The sequence below is a fragment of the Ursus arctos genome, unplaced genomic scaffold (assembly GCF_023065955.2).
Source record: "Ursus arctos isolate Adak ecotype North America unplaced genomic scaffold, UrsArc2.0 scaffold_14, whole genome shotgun sequence".
Classification (NCBI taxonomy): domain Eukaryota; kingdom Metazoa; phylum Chordata; class Mammalia; order Carnivora; family Ursidae; genus Ursus; species Ursus arctos.
In genome coordinates, this window is record NW_026622808.1 from 43692309 (window position 1) to 43713263 (window position 20955).

The window sequence follows — 20955 nt, forward strand, 5'->3', positions numbered from 1 at the left end:
TGCTTACTCAATAGTGGACTGATAAAGTTGTTTACAGGATCCTAAGAGCAAAAAGGGGGAATAACATGAAGAAAATAAACAGGCAGGAGGGCTATGAAAGAGAAAATTCCTACTTCAAGAAAAGCTAAAAAGTTACAGAGACCAATGAGTAAATTGAAAGCTGCTGGGAAATCAAGAAACCAGGATTAAAAAAAAAAAAAGCCTTTTAAATTATACACAGCTGGAACGGTGTCAGTTTAAGAAAAAAGGATTGTGTGAGCTTTAAATTACTGAAATTTGGGAAGGAGAAAATATATGTATTTACTATGTATACAACATACAAATGATTTGCTAAGAATTATCATTTGTGCTTTCAATTTTAAAATTCTAATGTGTTCTCAAGTGAATTTTAGAACTAGTGAGGTTTTTAATTTGCTCTCCCAACAAGGAAAAAGCTTATGCAAATTCTCACTGGAAATCTCAAGGAATGAGCATAGTTTTATCAGCACAGTCTTGTTCTCTCAGCTAAGATTGTCTACAATGCAGGCACCAGCTGTGATAATGATTTCTCTACTGCAGAGTTTTACTAATTGGACCTAGACTGGTAGCTGAATCATTGACAAAAGATCCTAAAGAAGTATCTGGTTGCAAATTCTCTTTGGTCAAAATCCATCCAGGGCCAATTTAAAGTATTTCAGAGATATTATGAGTAGAGACTATTTCAAAATGAAGAAAAGCAGAAATACAAGCAATTGGACTCACTTTGCCAAATTTCATCTGGGATTTCCTGAAACGAGAAAAAAAACAAAACAAACAAAAAAAACTAACTCTATTTCAGGCATGAGTTCTTCATTTTCTTATTATTTGTCTACCCAGAGTACACCCAAAGGAAGTATAAAAAGAAGGCCTCTGTATAAACCATAACAGAATTTACAGTTAGTAATTTCAAGTCTTTGAAACTGTCAAGGATCCTGAGATTCTTTTAATTGTTTCTTACTCTTTAAAGCTTGTCCTTCCTTTTTCATCCTCAAGCCTTTCTATTCTTTTTTTTTTTTTTAAGATTGTATTTATTTGACAGAGAGAGAGCCAGCCAGCGAGAGAGAGGGAACACAAGCAGGGGGAGTGGGAGAGGAAGCAGCAGGCTCCCAGCAGATCAGGGAGCCCGATGTGGGGCTCGATCCCAAGACCCTGGGATCACGCCCTGAGCCAAAGGCAGACGCTTAATGACTGAGCCACCCAGGCGCCCCTCAAGCCTTTCTATTCTTTACTTACCAGTCTCACCTTCTCCAATACCTCCTCTTTATTACTGTCAAAACTGTTTTCTAAGTCTCTGACACCAGAAATGAAATCTTCAAAATTGGGGGAAATAAGGAGAAAACATTCTTCTCAATGCTTCCTCTCCACTGGCCCTCATCCCAGAGGTATGACCACGCACACACATCGGTACATACACATGCCTCCTTCACTTAGAAGACTTCACGCCCATCTTGCCACCTCATACACCCAATTACAAAAGCAGACCTCCAAACTCCACCCACTTTTCAAAATTCACCTCAGCCTTCCAAAATGTTATCTAGACTATTTCAGCTCTTGGTGCTCTCTCCTTTCTTCTCTAGCACCCTCTTCTCTGCAGGACACTTTTTAGTTACACATTCTCAATATACTGTATGTAATTACATACAATACTAACATCAAACAAGCCAAGGCTCATTTACTTACAGTGTGATCACAAGTCATGTCTCTAAGCCTCAGTTTTCTCAGCTATAAAAATGGGGATAGTAAGTAAGCTAGCAAGCAACCCTGTCTTGCTCACAGGGTTATGAGGATTCGATGTGGTAAATCACACACAGTGCCTAGGACAGAATGAGCACTTGATGAATATTAGTCATTTTTATGTTGTCAGCCAATATCCTCTAGCTTTTTGTATATACCTTAAGATTCCTCTATGCTCCTGAGGGAAGGGACTACATCTTAGAAATATTTAATAAATACATCCTTAAAGAATTTATGACTAAGGAGCACAACGCTAAATAATGAAGCTAAGGGGACAATTTTAGCATGCTGGTGGACGAACATACAGAACCAGGGTTAGGAAATATCAACCTCACTGTACATTTACAGAATGCCCCCTTATGAGCCAGGCATTACTTAGTAGGTTCTAATGATCTGCATGGTAGACGGCGAATATCTCACTCCAGAAAGTACCCAAACTTACCTAATAAATAGAGAAGCTGTATACTGACAGACTGTGCAATTGCCAGAGACACTTCTTCTCAAGTGTCTCACAGAAAAGATTAACTGGGGGCTATCATGAAGATGGGAGCTATGACAGCAGATCTTTAAGTAGAAAATACTTTTTTGGGGATGCTGTAAGATGTATTATCACAGTCTATCTAGATAATCTCTAAGTGTCTGTGAGGTATTCCTGATTACCTTTCTCCTAAAAATTGCAAGAAAATTCCAAGGTATTCCTTGATTCACTCCAAGGCAGACAACGACCTAAAGAAGCTAGATTCAAAGTTAAAAGGGCTGGGTTTGTCCCAATTGTGTCACTATGCAAACTTACATAGAACAGGGAGGGGAACAAAGTTTGTTTTAAACAACATACACACGCTTTAATGTACAGCTTCTCGGTTCTCTACTTCATGCAACCCATTACCAATTCAAGAAAAATCCTTATTTGTAAATTTACCTAAGAGGTAAGAATGCCTCGTAACTATGCAAAAGCTCTATTTCATTCCTAGAGCACAAGGCCATTCAAAGGTCTGTTTTTCATCTTTACTAAGGAAGACCATGGAACAGCCAAATCAAAGGCCCTATCAACTGAAGACAGACCTCTCTTAAATGATGATGGAATTTCCATCTGGGATTATTTCAAGGCCTTTTTAGTTGCTGAGGATACAGCAGCAAATCATACTTGTTCTTAGGATGTCCGAATTCTAGTAGGGGTGCACTGATAAACACATGAACAAGTGATTGTAAAACGTATGGAACAGCGTGTTCTGGAGAAAAACCAAGCAAGAGAAGGAGGACAGAGAGAAAAGAAATGGAGTTGCCATCTTATATTCAAGGTCCAGGGACGCTTCTTCCAGGAAGTAGCATTGAAAGATGAGGCACTCAGTCTATGTGCATTTCTGGGGAAGGCTATTCCAAGCAAAGGAACCATGAAGTGCCCGAATCCCAAAACAGAAGAGGGGTTTCATGTAGATATTCTGGGAGTTAAAAAATAAAAGACACCTGGACTGGAGTCCTAGCACTTCGCCCTTTACTAGCTCAGTAACCCGTAGGAAGAAAACAACTTGACCTCCTTGAATTCCAGTTTCTGCCTCTGAAATTAAGGATAGTACTTCGTGTCTCGCCAAGTTATTTCAAAGGGAAAAAAAGGTTTAAGAACGCACTTTACAGCACAAAGGGATTATTCCCAAGTGTGTGACCTGAGGGCTGTGGGAAATTTCCTCAAGGCTCTGCTGACTTTAAGCTCCAAAATGATAAACGGCCAAGCCTGTTCGCTCCTCTGTCGAACGAGGATGATGGTACCTACGTCACCAGGCGTTGTCGGGAAAGGGCTGAGGTAATTCCCCTAAACACAGCGACCTGCACACAAACCCCTCAAAACGTCCACGATCAATATTACTGTCCCTATGCGGGTGCAGGCAGAGGCTACGCTCCTGCTCTGCACCTGACCAACTGGGTGAAGCTCTTTAAAGCAAAGAGCTTTTACGGACTGTGCAGACCATTCAAATACTTTGGAGTACTCTGAAAGATTTTTCCCCATCTCCATACTCTGTGACATTCTAGCTTCCCTCTCTAAAGCATATTCAGGTCTTATTTCAAAAGGCCTCAAAACTGAGCTACCACCAAATGTTTTCACAGTGCTCGGAACCACCCCTTCAGGGATCTCTCCCCTGAGCGCAGCACCGTCACCTTTCGAGCCAGAGGCCCGCCTTTTATAGCGACGTGATTACGTCACCTCGTCATGCGTGCGCAAAGATGGTGGCGTGACCACGCCCAGGCCTGTGTTGGGACCCAGCGTCCGCACTGTAGCAGCCGCCTTTACGGAAAAGGTCCAAGTGCTACTGGGTGAGTGAAGTCCCACCAAGTAACGGGCTGCCGGTGGGTTCCCTGACTGTCCGAGAGCAGCGCAAGTGGTCGCAGGGTCGGTGGACAGGATGTTGTTAAAGGGAGATGACTGGGGTGATGAGGAAAGGTCGTGAGTCCTCTGGGTATAAGCAGGGAGTTACAGTGGTTGCAGGGTTGAAGGCTCTGAGACCGTGCGAATCTTCGGTTCGAAAGGCCGAATTTATCTTGGGGTTTGTCTGGAGTGCTGATGGCGGGCCTTACGGAAAAGAAGTTACCGTGGACTAACTTTCCGAGGCTTATTCGACTCTGCATTTGAAAGGGGGAGGAAGCCGGCGACGATTGGTCCGTAGTGATCTTAGAGGATAAGTATCTGAAACTAGATCCTTGTGGGCAAACCGGCGAGCGATTGCTGTCCGCGGTGCTGAACGCAAGACATTGGTTTCTTTAGAAGGAAACCCGTTGAGGGCAGGGCAATGTTTCCTTGCCCTTGGCTGGGCTCAGTGCCCTACACCTCCATGTATGTGCCCTGAAGGAAGAGCTCAGTCTATCAGCGCTGGACACTCAGAGATCAGCGACAGTGTTTAATTAATAAAATTTAGGAAAGCCAGTGCTTCGCTCCAGGAAAAGAATTTCATTCCTGTTTTTTTTCTCCCTTAGGACAGTCACCTTTAGCTTTTGCACACAACCAGATGATTTACCTTCAGACTGTGAGCTTTCAAAGCACTCCACTTGATCTTTATCTGTATTGGTCCAGGCTCTTCAGTCAAGGTGAGTTTGCTCATATGCCATTAAAATGGGCTTTCCTAAACTCCCCAAATGGGAGTCCTGAGCACCGAGGGTAAGGTGAATAGACCAGTTGGGCTTTCCCCCGCAGTTATACATGAAAAATACTTTATTTGGAAAAGGGATGGTAGAACTGGGCAGTCTTCCAATAAAGGAAAGACCATGAGTTTCCAGTTGGTTCTTATACTTGTTTGCCTTTCTATGTGTGTGTGCACATGCATAAGGGATGATATTCCTGTGTTGAATTTTACAGAGTGGATTTTTTTCTTTCTGTTGATTCAATAAAATGTTTACTAGTCTTAGTACCAGCTGCTTGTTTGTTTTCAATTCAAATTAAGGTTAAAGTGTGAGGAAGTAAAAGGAGGAAATGTGAAATATGTTGAGTTTACCTGATTCATGGTGTTTTTGGATGCGTCTGGCACATGAAAAACTGTGCATCGTAAGTAAAAATGGTCTTAAATGCATTCTTTCATTTTACACATCATTATATCTCAATTTTTATTTTTCTCTTCTGAGAGAACCAATGGGTTGAGGTAATAAAACAATCAACTGCTATAAAGCTGAGGACATTAAAGTAACTTTAAATGTTTTTATTATTTAGCAGAAAGCTTATAAGGCAGCTTTGACTAAAGATGACTTCCTTGTTTGCTCAAGAAATTCGCCTCTCTAAAAGACATGAAGAAATGTAAGTTTTTTTTTAAAGGGCTTATCTAAATGAATAAATGGTACTGGCTTTGTTAGTGAAATATTGTGAGCACAGAAGACTTAAAAAGTCTGAAAGTGCGTCATTTAAATTTTCTGACACTTGAGAGATTTTGGTGTTAGGGAATGTCACTGTCTCTTAAGAATAACAAATATTAAAAGGTATAGTCATGTTCTCTCTTTACAATTATTACTATTATCTAGATAAATTCACCCTTCTCACCTTTTTATAGTTTCCTCACTGATATTTCATGGACTTCTGTACACCTCCTACCCAGGTTAAGCTTCATGAGTATGTGACCTGTGTACTCACAGTCCCTGCACTTGGTTTAATGCTCTAATGTTGCTGTCATGAAATTCCTAAGTTTTTTCTTTTCAAGGAGCCCCACATTTTCACTTTGCATTAGGTCTTACAAATTACATAACCAGTCCTTCACTTATACTTGATATTAACCGTCTCTACCTCTTTCTGCGGGTTCTGATGTTTTCCTTTAATTACCAGGCCCTCTTCCTTGGCTTTCTAAGATCTTTCCCTTATAAAAATGTTGAAAGTACTCAATTTTAATGCTACCCTCAAGAACAGCCCTCTGAAATATAGCATTTCTTAAGAATCTCCACAACTATCTGGAAAGTGGTTAGACTGTTATATATACCACATGTATTTTTTATCGTCTGACATTTTGTTAATCATTTAAGACCAAAAAACTTGTAAAATGAGCATTTGACCAATGAGAAATTTTTAAAGTATATTATATATAACAAAGTAGTTTGACAATTTACTTGCAACTTTTTACATCTTTCTTCAATTACTGTTTCACCTTGTTGTGAATATGCATACATACACACAGCCTCTCACTCATATATGGAACCATCATCTTTCTCTTGGAAAAAGAGGAAAAAAATATTTTTATTGCTTCTTCAAACATATGGAAGTTTAGCGCAATTCTAAATGTGTAACATGAGATTCAGGGGTATTGAAGTGTTAAGCAGAAGGTTTCGTATAGCAAGTTATATCAATGTATGTGTGTGGGGAGGTATATATAAGTATGTGTACAAAGGGATATGTATTACAGTTTGCATTTTCACCAAAAATTAAAACATGTTTTTAACACTCTAAAATAATTGCAAAGACCATAGAGGCTAAAAAAACAGAAGCATGTACTTACGATAGATATGTTAATGAAAATAAGAATAATTTTACCCAGATTTAAGACTTTTTGAACTATCTGAGTTTTCCACTGTCTTATTAATTGACATAGTAACTGGTTTTCAAAATAGGTTGAACTTGAAGTGAGGTACAATTAAGAAATAAATTTTCTATGTTAGTCAAGCAAAAAATGTACCCTTTAAAAAAAAACTATATAATCTTCATTTTTTTCTAGAGTATCACAAAGATTAATGTTACTTCAACAAATGGAGAATAAATTTATAGATGAAAACAAGGAAAAGGCATCTCAGATGCAAGCAGCTGAGACTGCTTTTAAAAGGAACCTTAGTCTTTTAATGGTAAGTTTCCATGACTTGAGTATAAAGATTTTTTCCCACCTTTGCAAAAAATTGTTTTAAGTGAATTTCATAATTTTTATATATAAACTTTGTTTTGAGTAATAAATACAATTAGTGAAGTACCATCTAGTTTTTAAACCCATGTTAGTTGGAGAAGTTGCATATGGATTCTTTTTTAAATGAAAAAAAAAAAAATGGAAGTTTTTTTAACCTAAGTGTTTTTAATCAACCAGAAGAACCAGTGACCATAGAAGGAATTTAAAGGTCACCTTGTGCAAGAAGTAATAAATACAAGATGTAGCTTTCCATCTTCCATCTTCTTTTATTTATAGGGAGATCCTAAAACCCCATGAAGTACCTATAACGTTTTTAGATCCAACTCAAAACTATTTAACATCATAAAAACAAGAACAATTTGATTTTGCCCTACTGGGGCCACAGTCAGCACGTAGAATTCATATCTAAGATAACAGATTTCCCAGATCTCTCTTGATAGTGATGGAGGAGGTGGTCAAAGTATGTGATTGCGCAGGGCCCCACCATTTGGCCAATGTGCCCATTTGGAGTAAAATCATATGTGTAACATTTTTGGCTGCTTGCTATACTTTGCTTCCAGAATTGTATGGCTTCATCCATAATTAAAACCCTAAAGTTTGCTTCCATTCAAGCTTCCAAGAGATCCTATGACTAAAACATTTGGGAGTAAGGCTATATTATTTAAGTTATAAAGCAGTGTTTTCAGTTTTTTATTGTTAAATATTTTCATCGATAGGCATGATATAGTTATCTTATGTAGTCACTAAAGGATAAAGGAAGAGGAAAATTCAGTTATCTTCTCAGCTTCTGGCAGTTTGATCCACAGTAATTTAAGTCACAGCCATAGTGCTACCAAAGCATTCTATGTTGCCATATGTCTTACTTGCCCAATGGTGTTTGCAATATTTATTTTTAAATGGAAATATATAGGATAATCTGGAATTTGCTGTGAAAAGTCAGAAAAACTAAATTAGAAGGCTTGAAGGCTTGATCGCTACTCACCTGCAACAAGTACAGGTACTATTTGGATTTTTTCAAGTATCTTCCTTTTAGTGAGCAAGTATTTGGTGAATGCCCAGAGGGGCCTTACAACTGAGCTAGTTCTAAGCAGAAAGTGGAGTTAACAAAATAATTCATAGTTCTTTACATCAAATAGCTAACAGGGTTTACTGATGACATAAGGTTATCACACACAACATGAGACCTTAGTTGATCGAACATTAAATTATGCGGAATCCTTAGCAGTTTGGGAGTGCATATAAAAAAAAATCATCAAAAGCTAGAATATTCTAACATGTCTGAGAGGGGAGGCTAAGCTGGAGCTGTGTTTGAATAGGCAGAAAGCAAGATATTGCATTGCATTCTTACAGAAGAACCAAGACCAGAAGAATGGTGGCCCTGTTAGTGTCCAGGGGATCCTGAGCTAACTAGCTTGCAAAGTCACGGGAAACAAGGTTGGATATGTTTTGTAAGACCTACTGAAGAAGTTGAGACTTGATATGTAGGGATAATACAGTACTAAAAGTATTTGAGCAAAAGAAAAATAGAGACTTATATAAGAAGCATATGGGTATTTAAGAAAGATTCATTTCCTATTTAGATGCAATGTGATTTGCAGAACGGGGAGATTAGATTTAAGGAGAATAGCTAAGAAATCATTGCCATATCTGGAAGGAAGACAATGGACCTAGTTTCATCGTCATTAGAAACAAGTTTAGATGGTGTTTTTTCCCCTGATTATAAAAGCAATATATTCTCACTGTAAAAAACTGGAAAGAGCCAAGAAAACGAAATAGCATACTTTCCACATCATCCCACCCAGCTTGAAATTAATGTTTTTGTATATTTCCCTTTAGTCTTTTAATAAGCATTTACTGAGCTCTTGTATCCCAGATACGGTGCTTGCTGTTGGACATGCAATCTCTTCCCTTTTTTTTTTTTTTAACATACTTTGAATACTTGTATATGCAAATTTTTTTATCCTGCTTTCCCTCTTATTTTGTTTTAAACTTTGGAAATAATTATTAAGGGCTCTACCATGGAGGCTATTGTGAAAGTGACCTAAATAGGACTTGATCACAGAATTTTCAGTTGGGAGAAACTTAAAAAAGCACATAGATTAGATTTTCACTTAAGGCTTTAAGTTTTTTGTTTTTGTTTTTTGTTTAGCATAAAAACTAAGTGGACCTGCTTTGGTCAAAGACCCATCCTTCAGCCCCTCCTTGCCTGCTCTATTCTCTTTCAAGAATGGTGAAAACCACTGACCTGCACTGATCTCCTAATTTAGACATGAGGAAAACCATAAAGTGACTACTCCTAATACCCCTTGTCAAGAACAGGTTCAGTTACATCAGGATATGTGCTTAGGTATAGAATACACTTTTAAAATGGTTCCACTGAAACTTGGAAACATTCCTACGAAGATATTAACAAAATAAGCATAAGCTCTAATACCATCCATTATTTGACCTTTTTTAGATGCTCTGACCCATATAAGAAACACTAACAGGGAGTGAGCTTTAATTTTTGGAAAGTAAGATATAACCCTAGTATTTTTAATCAATAAGGCTATATACTTAGAAAAGCCAAAGTTGTTTAAAACTAGTATATTATGAGTTGAGTAAAATTAATGGATAAAACATAACCATTCAAAAATCTCTAATAGTCCTACATACGTAACTGGAAAATACGAAATCACATTCACATTAGCAATGAAATTATAAAATACTTGAGAATGCTCTTAACAAGGAATATGCATGATTGGTATAAAGATAATTCTTACACTTCAACAGGAAATTTAAAATTTAAATGGAAATCTATGGCTTAATCCTGACGGGGAAAACTTATTTTTCTAAAATCAGTCACAGTGTTATTATTAGATTTAAAAATAACCCCACCAAAACCTGCATCAAACCCAACAAAATTTCCCTAAATGTATTTGGAAAAAATAAAAGAATGTTTTAAAAATGGGAACAATAACAAAAAGACTAATCCCAATGGTTCAAGCATAATAGTAAAAGAATGGACATGAGGGGCGCCTGGGTGGCGCAGCGGTTAAGCATCTGCCTTTGGCTCAGGGCGTGATCCCGGCGTTCTGGGATCGAGCCCCACATCAGGCTCTTCCACTAGGAGCCTGCTTCTTCCTCTCCCACTCCCCCTGCTTGTGTTCCCTCTCTCGCTGGCTGTCTCTATCTCTGTCGAATAAATAAATAAAATCTTTAAAAAAAAAAAAAAAAGAATGGACATGAATTTAGGTAATGAAGAAAACCCAAATTGAGGGTTTAGTCAGTAAATATCACAGACAATAATGGATTGTTAGTTTCTGCTAGTTTCCCTCTTATGAATAAAATAAAATGTGTCTGCCTTTTAAAAACAAACATAATTGGTACAGATTTGGAAGAGAAAGAGAATTTTGTTTCTATAAATACTTCTATGATGTAAACTGTCATCTCTTCAACCTCTTTCCCCACCCCATCCCCACCAACAAAATTTAGTTTAACACAAAAAGGCAATTTTGTGGTAGCGAACATCTCATGAGGAAGTTGGACGAACACTCCAGGGTGAGAACAGGAATGTGCTACAGCAGATCAGAGACACGCCGAGTGCTTCCATTAAGGCGGGTCCTGGAGGCCTTCTTGGGGCAGCTGGCAGTTACAGCCTTCAACAGACTGCAGCCCCCCCACCCCCACCCAGGGCCAATGACTTACAGGACCAAGTCTCTCCTCTTTCCTCCTCACATTTCTCACTTTCTCCAATTCAATGAAAAGCAAGTTTAATGAATGCTCAAAGGTTCCTTGAACCACTGACCCTGTATCTCATCCTTTCGGATCTTCTTTTTTCAATCCCAGAAATTGCCCCTTCAGCAGATTAAAAGAGTAAATCCAACCCAGTCATGGCTGGCTTCACTGTATTTTTATAGGAAGATATATATTGCTGGGTTGGGAGGAAGGGACATGTCTAGGGAGGGGGAAAGGAATAAATCCCAGTACATGACTTTGTGCTCATAGTTTACCTTTCCTAATCACGAGTCAATGCATTTACAGAGGCTGCTGAATCCTGCCATAGAGTAACATTTACACCACCATCCAAACTGGAAACTTGTTTAACTGTTACGAAATATTTCAAACCTACATAGAAGAGGGAATAGAAAAATGTACTTCCATGTGCTTATCACCCAGATTCAATAATTTTCAAAACACACCCAATCTTGTTTCATCTACACCTTCACCCCCAGCCCCTCAAATTAATTTGAAGCTAATCTTCAGACATCACATTGGTTCATCTGTAAGTATCACGTCTTTTTCATCAGTGTTTATCACTCAAAGATAATGGCTATTTTAAGTACAATCGCAATACCATGATCAATCTAAGAAATTAACAATTATTCCTCAAATATTCAGTCAGGATTCAGATCTCCCTGATTAACCTGTTTTTACATTTGTTTGAATCGGAATCCAAATAAAGTCTAGTACATAATTGATTGATAGGTCTCTCAAATCTCTAAATTTCCCTCTGCCTTTTTTTTTTTTAACCCCCTTTTGATTTATTCGTTGAAAGAATTGGCTCGTTTTTCCTATAGTTTCCCATACTCAGGATATGGCTAATGACACTGCTGAGGTATCACTTAATATGTTCCTCTGTTCCCTGTAATTCCCATAAATTGATAGAAGTTGTGTTATGCAACAGGAATCTAATACAAATAATTTTAAATTTTCTAGTAACAACTTTTAAGTTTTTATCTATTTAAGTAATCTCTATACCCAGCGTGGAGCTCGAACTCATGACCCCAAGATCAAGCATCCCATGCTCCTCCCAACTGAGCCAGCCACTTTTAATAAAGTTAAACAGATTAAATGAAATGTACTAAAATTAATTTCATATTTCAAATGTAATGCTGTTGAAAGTTAATAAATATTTTATGATTTTTTCCCCCACTGAGCCTTCAAAATTCAGTGTATAGTTTACATTTACAGTGCTTCTCAACTCAGACTTGTCACATTTCAAGTGCTCACCGGCCACTGAGCCTAATGGATACTGCATTAACAGTGCAGACGTAGCGGCCTGATCAGATTCGGGTTCAGTGTTTTGGGGAGGAACACTTCGTAAAGCCTCGTCGTCTCTCTTTCTGGAATGTTAGCAGTCACTGATGATCATGGCCTAGATGTGTTCATTAAGGGTTGCAAAAAGTGATATTCAAATTCTTCTATTCCTTCTCATTCAGTTGCTGATAATTTGTAAGATAAACATCCCCTCATCAATTATTTGCTTACGCTGAAGTACACTTCATAGAGTTTGAAAAAGCATGATGAGTGCTTGATTCTTTCTCTGTACTTAGTTTTCAAAAATAATAGGTTGGTTCTCTAGTATCCTCCAAAAGTGACCAATTAGATGCTGATGCTCTTAAATACATCTGTGATTTGAAATGTCTCAACCCATCCCAGTGATGCTTAAATTGTCCATTTTTACCAAGTGGGAGCCCCCTGTTAGCTCCTGAATGCCTTTAACATGATCTTAACAGTCTTTGATAGTTTTCTTTCTTTCTGCTGTGATATTTTCCAGGCCATCATTTGCCACTTAGACCTGGAATTGGCCATTGCTCCAAGGAGCCCTGGATCCTTTTGATGGGAATATATGTTTAGAGCCCTTCATCTGGGCTCTAGGGATGTTTATTACAACTTTTTTCTAAAGATAAAATTCATCAAGAGCTCATATCAATAATTCCATTTTGATTACATGATTGTAAGACTTTTAACTTAAAATCATCAATCTTTTACCTCTTTTTTCCCCTCAATCCAAAAGTCTCAGTTCCTAAATAATTTTCCAATACTAATGTAACTACTCATTTACTTTATCCCATGATATAGACAGCACTATCAGGAACAATATGATTACTGAGTATGGTTTTCAGTCAGATACTTTTCACAATTCCTTTTGTCCTTGGGGTATATCTCATTACAGATTCTCCATCAAAATACTGTGTTCTAAGACCACCTGATGTACTTTTTCTCTATGTGGTTATGCCACCAACTAGATGGCAGTCAGATTTGTTTCCTTTTGTTTTCAATTTTTAGGGATTGCTTTTTCATTTGATCTATAACTGTAGAAATTTTTAAATGGTCTAGTGGCAGATCTATAAGACAAGATAACAGGGTCTGGTCAGGAAGTCTAGCCTCTCTCCTCATCTGCTTTTTTTCCTCTTCTCCCCCCATCCCCCTATCCCCCTGGGTACTTTTTTTTTTTTTTTTTCAGTTTTTCACTTATACTCAGGAAACTTTTGACACCTTAGTCATTTATTTATATAATGAATATTTAAGTGTTTAGTACATACCCTGCACTTCGTTAGATTCTCAGATGCTTAAAGGTTGTATAAGACACAGTCCGTACCTTCTGGCAGCGTATAGTCAAACAGAAGGTTCTTAATTGGAAGTAATGGGATATAACCCGCTACAGAAGGCAGAGATTTTTCAGTCAGGCTAAGGAATTCATACTTTATCCTCTGTGTAGTGGGTCTCTATTTTTTTTAATCTATGTAAAGATATATTTAATAATGAATTCCATGTGTGGTTAAGGTAAAATGAGATATAGTCCAAGTACATGTTTGTGGAGCAAGTAAGTGTGATAATGAGACCACAGCACTAAGAATGTCAGGGACAGGCTAGAGGAGACATCCTTCAGGAATCATCTATAGACCTTTGAATTTTTAAATGTCAAGGAGTAAGAAGAGTTGAAGGTAGAAGATACAGCATAGGTATCTGGGGGAGTAGAATTCCCCCTATTGTACATTCAGCACACTTAGAACGAATAAGGGGAAGTTTAGTTTTATTAGGTTGAGAAATAAGGGCTGGGAAGAAAAATCATCTATCCCTTTACAGTAATAGTTGAAGCTAGATAAGAGATAGTCTTAGAGAGAGAGAAAGTAAAAAGAGGAGGACAGATGTCACAAATCTTAGAAAGCCCACACTTAGGATTAAGAAGAGAAAAAGGAGCCAGTTAAGGAGAAAGAGAAGTGTAGGAGTCAGAGAGGTAAGCAAAACATCTAAGAAAGTAAAAATCTCACTTATGAAAGAAGTTCTCTGGAGGGGTGATAATCCCTTGTCGACAGGCTGCAGAGATGACAGTCAAGTTACGAACCATAGGCCTGTTTTACCAGGCCATAGATCCCTGCTCATATCTACTCTTTCACCACAAATCCGCTCTTCTAGGGGAGAGATCCAATATCCTTATTTTCTGCTCTTTAAGAGAAGTGTTTATCATCTTGTCTACAGGTGCTAGTGGCACCCAGATCTACCACCAACAATAAATTTGCAACTGTTCTTATAATGGTTTCAGTGAGGTTGTGAGTCTATTGTTTGATTTATAAAAGTAAGAAATAATTTTCCCAGGACCTTGTAAAATCTCAGCGCAATCACAGAAGAGTTAATCTTCGCTATCTGTTGTAGCATTTGGCATCAAAAGCGCTTTAGTGTGCGTCTTGGCCATAAACTTCTGGTAGGGAATAGACGTTGCTAATAGATGGGCTTTTTATCCTTAAATTGATGGTTTTCTCCTTCAAATCACCTTCTTCGAGACAGCAGGTGCATTAATGGTTGTGCAACTTTGGGGAGTCCCTTTAGGGAATTTCCTGTTTTTCCCTTTTACATTTCACACCCATTCCTTGCTCCCGCCACTGCCATCTGCTCGCTCTTTTCTCCTGTTCAGCATTGGATTCTTCACACCCCACTCCCACGTCCTTTTCCATCTCTCTCCGTCTGTCCAACAGCCCTGTACTTAGATTGCTCCAATGCTTTTACGTGGATCAGAGAACTTTCTCTTTTCGATCAACTCACTAAGCTCAAAGGAGAGACAAAATTTACATGGCCTCCAGCCAAGGCCTCTGTGAACTTGACAAACATAAGCAAGCACAAGACAACACAGGTGCCAATTTGGGGAGAATGAAACAGAACTCAGTGTTTCACGAACAACTTAGAGACTCCTACATTTCGGGGCCTGTACTTCATCCACATATCAAGGTTACATCTTTACCCGGGTGTGCATTAAGTGTAATTACCCCTGCATTTCTACAACCGTGAGAGAAAATGCACACACCCGCAAGTCACACTACAGATTAAAGCACAGGGCTTAAATGTCATCAGCTGAATGATGTACGACCCAGCCATAAAGCTGGCCACCGAGAGTGCCCCAGAATCGAGTCCCAGGAATCTGGAGTACAGTGAAAAGGCTCTTGTCGCAAAGAACTGAAGGACCTCATTGACTTTCTTTTGAATATGTGGAGGATTTGCATAAGTATAAAATTAAAAAATAGAATACTGAACAGATGAAATGTGTGACATTAATACACCATTTGCATGATCTGGACTAGAACTCTTCACTTTTAAGGTTAGCTCAGTGTGGGGCTGACTATCTGACTGTTTTTAGTATCTGAGCATTTGACCGTTTTATCCATCCGGCTGTTTTTAATGGTTTTAGAGCTAAGTTAGGGTCCTGAGCAGTTTTGGAAGAAAGTCCTTTTTGCAAGAATTATTGGCATTTACTATTTTAAATGAAAACGAAGACCTCCAAATTCCCACCCACCCCACCCCCACTTTTTATTTTACTGGGTTTTTTTTAAAGATTTTATTGATTTGGGAGACAGATAGTGACAGAGATAGCGAGAGAGAGCACAAGCAGGGACGAGAGGGAGAAGCAGGCTCCCTGCTTAGCAAGGAGCCCGATGTGGGGCTCGATCCCAGGGCTCTGGGATCATGACCTGAGCGGAAGGCAGACACTTAACTGCCCGAGCCACACAGGCGCCCTCCCCCTTTTTATTTTAAAACAAGCAATGCTGCTTTCTCTATTTGAAACTGGTTAATTAAGTAATGATCAGTCCTCCTATTTCAATGCCCTTCCTTCAGTTCAGACTGTATATCCAGAGAAGAGTTGAGATTTAGGATACAGACATTGCTATTACAGGTGCCATTTGTATGTGTTATGTCAATACATTTTGTTTCTAAAACGCTGATACCTATTATAGGATATAGAAGCAGCAGAAAAGTCTCTACAGACCAGGATTCACCCAATTCCATCACCAGAGGTGGTTTCTCTTGAGGTGAGAACCTTACAGAACAAATGTATAGGAAGAGACCCCATTCTGTTAGTAGTGTATTATAAATTATCTGTGGTTATATGTGTGTGTTTCCCAGATTTATTTATTCAGTAAAAGATGTGTCTGATTGATCCTTACATATCCACAATGCTATGCTTTGTACACAGTAGGTAGTTGATGAATATCTTGATTTTTAAAAATTTATCAAGTGAAAATTTTATAAAGATCCTGTGTCTTTTCATCTAGAAACACCTATCCTGTTAAACCGTAACAAACAGTAGACAGTATGCACTAAATCTTAAGGTGCCAGCATGCTTAACCAAAGGGCCTTTCCTGTTGGCTAATGTTAGCAGTTCAGTCCCTTCACCAAATTTCAACCAAAGCTATTTAAATGCATATTATCATGCAGTATAGTGTGGCTTTTGTCTGTTTTATTTTGCTCAGTTCAAGAACAGATTGGGAAGACTGTTGGCAAAAATAAACCCTATTTGGTATATGAATATATCTGTGATGAAAGGAAATTTACTACATATAGAATAGTTTCATTTTATATTCTTAATGACCTTTTTCAAATACAGTTTTGCTTGTTGCCTAAGCAGGGATGTGAATAGACTCCAAATTGAAGGCTGAGAATTTGCCCTTCAATTTTCTGTGTCATCTAGAGTAATAAGAAAAGGCAGTGATCAAGAATAGAAAGAACTGTGGTACAAAGTTGTGCCTTGGGCATGTCTTTTCCTTTGTTGAATTCTCCAATACCTTACTCTGCCTATACGGGGCCCACACAATAGGGGTTAATCCAGCCGTGAATGGTGGAGAAACTTCCAACCACAGGCCTTGGCTGGTACTTTTCTTAGCTGGTCTTGCACAGCAGGATGACCTCGATTTTAAGTGTGTCAGGCTACTTCTCAGACCACATGCACAGAGGGATAGATATGTAGAACCACTCACAATTTCAACTTTCAGAACTCCTGTTCCTTCTTAATGTGCAGAGTGAATCATTATGTGTTCACAATGCTATGTAATTCTTTGGCGGAATTCCCCAGAATGAGATTGATAGTGATGATCCAACCTCAGATGCCCTCCTAGGGTACACAGCTTTGGGCAGTTTACTTTTCTTTGGCCTCTTTAGGGCAGTCACCCAAAAAAACCATCAGAGTTTGTAGATATTAAATGGTGATCTTGTGTGAGCTTTTATAGCTTGTAGACTTTATATAGTCAGGCCAATAATACAGTGTCTCAACTTCCAAGTTACTGGAATTAAAAATCGTTACGTGATATTGGTATTATTTTCTCAGTATACAAAAAAAAGAAGAAAAAAAAACCTCTGGGAAGAAATTACAGTTTACCATATCGAGTGCTCTTCTAAAAGACAGAGTGGATGCATATTTTAAGTGTTTTTCCCCATACAATTAAGGAGTCAATTTACCTGAGTCCTGTACTATAACATACTAGTTATGTTTCAGTTCCTGATCTCATCCCAGGTAAAATCTTTTTATGTCAGTTATAAAGCAGTTGTTCCTGTCTAATCATTTCATTGTAATAATTTTAGTATGGGTAATCTATTTGGTATGGGATGTGGAAGAGTAAACAAAAACATTTAATGATTGTAGCCGTAATGATACCACTGGTAATAATCACACGGTTGGCCACCAGAGGGCGTGTAAAATCACAATAAAATCCCAAAACCTGTAATTCTGCCAGGCTCTGGTTTTACTGAGAAATTTGAAAATTAACACTAGTAAGTAGCCAGATTTCTTTCTAAAATTAACATAAAATATTCTGTAGAGGAAGTGCATTCTACGTATATGTGTGTATGTGTGTGTGTGTACACGCACACACACACTTCAGTGAATAAACATTTAGACTATTATGAAGAGCCAAGTTCAATTGCTTGATATGCTTTTTTACTTTTGGATGTTGTTTTTTTTCCAGACTCTTTACTGGGCATCAGTAGAAGAATATATTCCCAAATGGGAACAGTTTCTTTTAGGAAGAGCACCATATCCTATCGGTGTTGAAAATGAAAATGAAGCAGAAAATACCGTTCAGAATGAAGCGCAGTGATAACTTCTTCACGTACTCTTTTCAAAAAAAACCTGTTTAGCACAGCTGAATGTTAAAGAATATGCAGGGTCATTTCGGGCACCTTAGGAATCGAATATGTTCGTATTGTCCCATTACCTCCTCGATGATGTGAAGATAGGAGAATCTGCTGACAAGTCTCAGGTTCTATCACTTTGAGACCTACCATTACTTCAGAGTCATGAATCTGCTTTCTCCCAAACCCATGGAGAGTTAAGGGCTAATATTGAAAGGTGGACTGTTCATTAAGTAAGTCGCTAAATAAGTGTTATGTGTGTCTTTTCTTTCTTTTTTTTTTTTAATCATTTACGGTCATTCTCATCTGAACAGTGAATACTGGTGGTCCTGATTTTACATTTTCTAGAATGTTTTGGTTATTTTATTATGGGGATCGGGGTCAGCACAGGATCCAAGTGGCTGTTGGCCATTACAGTTTCTTTAAACAAATGGAAAAAACAGAGGCACTTAACTACTTCAGTATAGTATTTCTTAGACAGTGGATTCATAGGATTTTGTCCCTCATAGATATCAAACCTCTGAAGGTTCTGGAGGAAACAACTAAACTACAAAGCATTCAAGAAGTGGCCAGTTTCAGGGGAGCTCAGACTTGGTTCTGAAAAAGGTCACCTATTAGAGCTGAGAATGGTTATTGGATTTTGACTTGGTTATTTAAGGACTACCAACCCTGTGAATGCAAGTAACTCCTCTCATCTTTTCATCTTTAAACTTGCCCTTCCCTCTGCTTTCTGTTTTCATTACTTCTGAAACAACTGTCAGAAAGCTTTGCGGTTCCTCAGCCCTCCACTGCTGGAGCACTCAAAAAAATGTTTTTAAATTTTTCTGATTATAGAGGCAGCTCCTGCTACTAAGGGAGTCCATGCTCATTGCAATTCAAGAGGTTAAAATTTTCAAACTGGTGCGTGTTTTTACATGAAGACAGTAGGACGAGCTTTAAAAAAAAAAAAACTATTGAAACGTCCATTGTGCTGTTAAGTTCCTTTAAACTACCATCTTGGAAATACCCTGTTGAGTGGGTGTTGGTGTGGGTAACAATAACGTTGTTTTCATAATACGCGCTGGCAGATTAGCACACTTCTCTACAGTGTTAACAGTTGTAATTAAGGAATAAACAGCACAGAGTGTCAGTCCGATGACAATTTCATCTATAGTGTCACAATACAAAATGTCACAAAATATTAGAACTGTTATATAACTATAAAAAGTATCGGCTTAAAAGCTGAAAGCCTTTAAAAAAAAAAAAAAAAACAGAGAAAGGAAGAAAAAAGAAAACTGGCATAGAGACCAGAACAATTTATACCTTCTCAAGAATGTTCTGACATGAAAATAAATTGATAATTTTTTTTTCCTGTTACATCACAGTTTGGTTTCTAGCCATCCAGTTGATTTAGCAGGAGAATACAGGGCTTTTTAGCAGCTTTGAATTGGTAAACAGATTTAGATGGAGTAGAAAGGAACATGAGGAAGTTTTTTTTTTTTTAACATCCAATCTTTCCCAGCATATGCACATAAGAAGGTGAATGAAGTGATGTGAAACTTATTTCTCTTTAGTCAAGTGAAAAAAAAAGGCTAAACATTTGTTGAGATGGTAAAATATTGTGTCAAGCAAGTAGGCACATTCCAAAATTAAACAGTGGTTGATACGTTAACATCCTCAAATATTTGAGTGCACACTTGCTTTGAGTTCTGTAAATTAAATCACCAGTAGATTAGATTAAAATACAAAATGAATAGCAATTTAACCATCTCAGAAAAGGTTGTTTCTTTTCTCCCCTAAATTGACTAACTTGCTAAATAGTTTCTAAAAAGAGCATACATTTAATATACCCTGGGTTATGACTTAGGGCAGAAGGGATGTCACTTCTAGGTTTTAGCTGTACTCTTTCCCCCATTACTAGTGAATACCTCAAAAACTCCCACAGATGACTTTATTCCTGGCCCCCACAGAGCTTTCCCCCCCTTCCCTCCTTGTCGACTGTAACAGATTGCACCACATGGTGTATGTTTAAAAAAAATTTCCATAGGGACCTAGATACCCCATTAAAGGGCTTTATATTCCTCATGGCAGATTAGCTTTACATAGGAATTTCCAACTATTGTTTTCTGTAAGGAGGGAAGAAATACCATATCTAATGTATATTTTGTATTGCTCTTAGTAGGAATCATTCAAGGAAAAAGAAAGGTCATCTACTCATACTACCCACGCCCCCCTGCCCCCCGCCAATTCAGTGCCTTTACCATACGCTACACTGTACCTCCTATTCATGAAAACTACGAATTTGTGGTTTTTGGTTTTTTTATAATAACAAGATTTTCAAAATAAAGATCGTTTCAAGATTTTCTTTGCACAGCCTTTCTTGGATTATTGCAAATGCATAAATACTCAAAGCTCATTTTATGCCGGAACACTTTTAGTATATGAAATTATTAAACCATAAAATACCGAGGTCAGAAGGAGCTGCAGTTTTTCTCCAAACTTCAAAAAAATAAATTTTACTAGGGAAAAGCCCAATACTCTAGGAACCAGACATCTGGTCTTTCCTGGGCGTTGGGAGCAGTGTGAATGAAAACGAGGTCAAATGGACAGTGTTTCCTCTGCGTTACATACAAGGTGTTTTCGCTTGTCAACTGAAGACTTAGAGGGCTGTAATAATCTTTACCTTTCTTCACAATTTGGTCTTCTCTGC

At 38.0% G+C, this 20955-nt stretch overlaps 1 protein-coding gene across 2 annotated transcripts; it reads left to right on the forward strand.

Moving 5' to 3' along the window:
• Positions 1–3955: 3955 nt before the first annotated feature.
• Positions 3956–20605, forward strand: CEP15 (centrosomal protein 15). Of its 2 annotated transcripts, none has more exons than XM_026501157.4 (6): positions 3956–4059; positions 4717–4827; positions 5447–5527; positions 6927–7050; positions 16097–16171; positions 18101–20605. In XM_026501157.4, exons 3-6 carry the CDS (start codon positions 5475–5477, stop codon positions 18230–18232), a joined length of 384 nt encoding a protein of 127 aa, XP_026356942.1. In that variant the 5' UTR covers positions 3956–4059; positions 4717–4827; positions 5447–5474; the 3' UTR covers positions 18233–20605. The 2 variants fall into 2 exon arrangements, with proteins under 2 accessions (XP_026356942.1, XP_026356941.1); XM_026501156.4 differs by having other exon boundaries at positions 3964–4059; positions 5444–5527.
• The last annotated feature ends 350 nt before the right edge of the window (positions 20606–20955 follow it).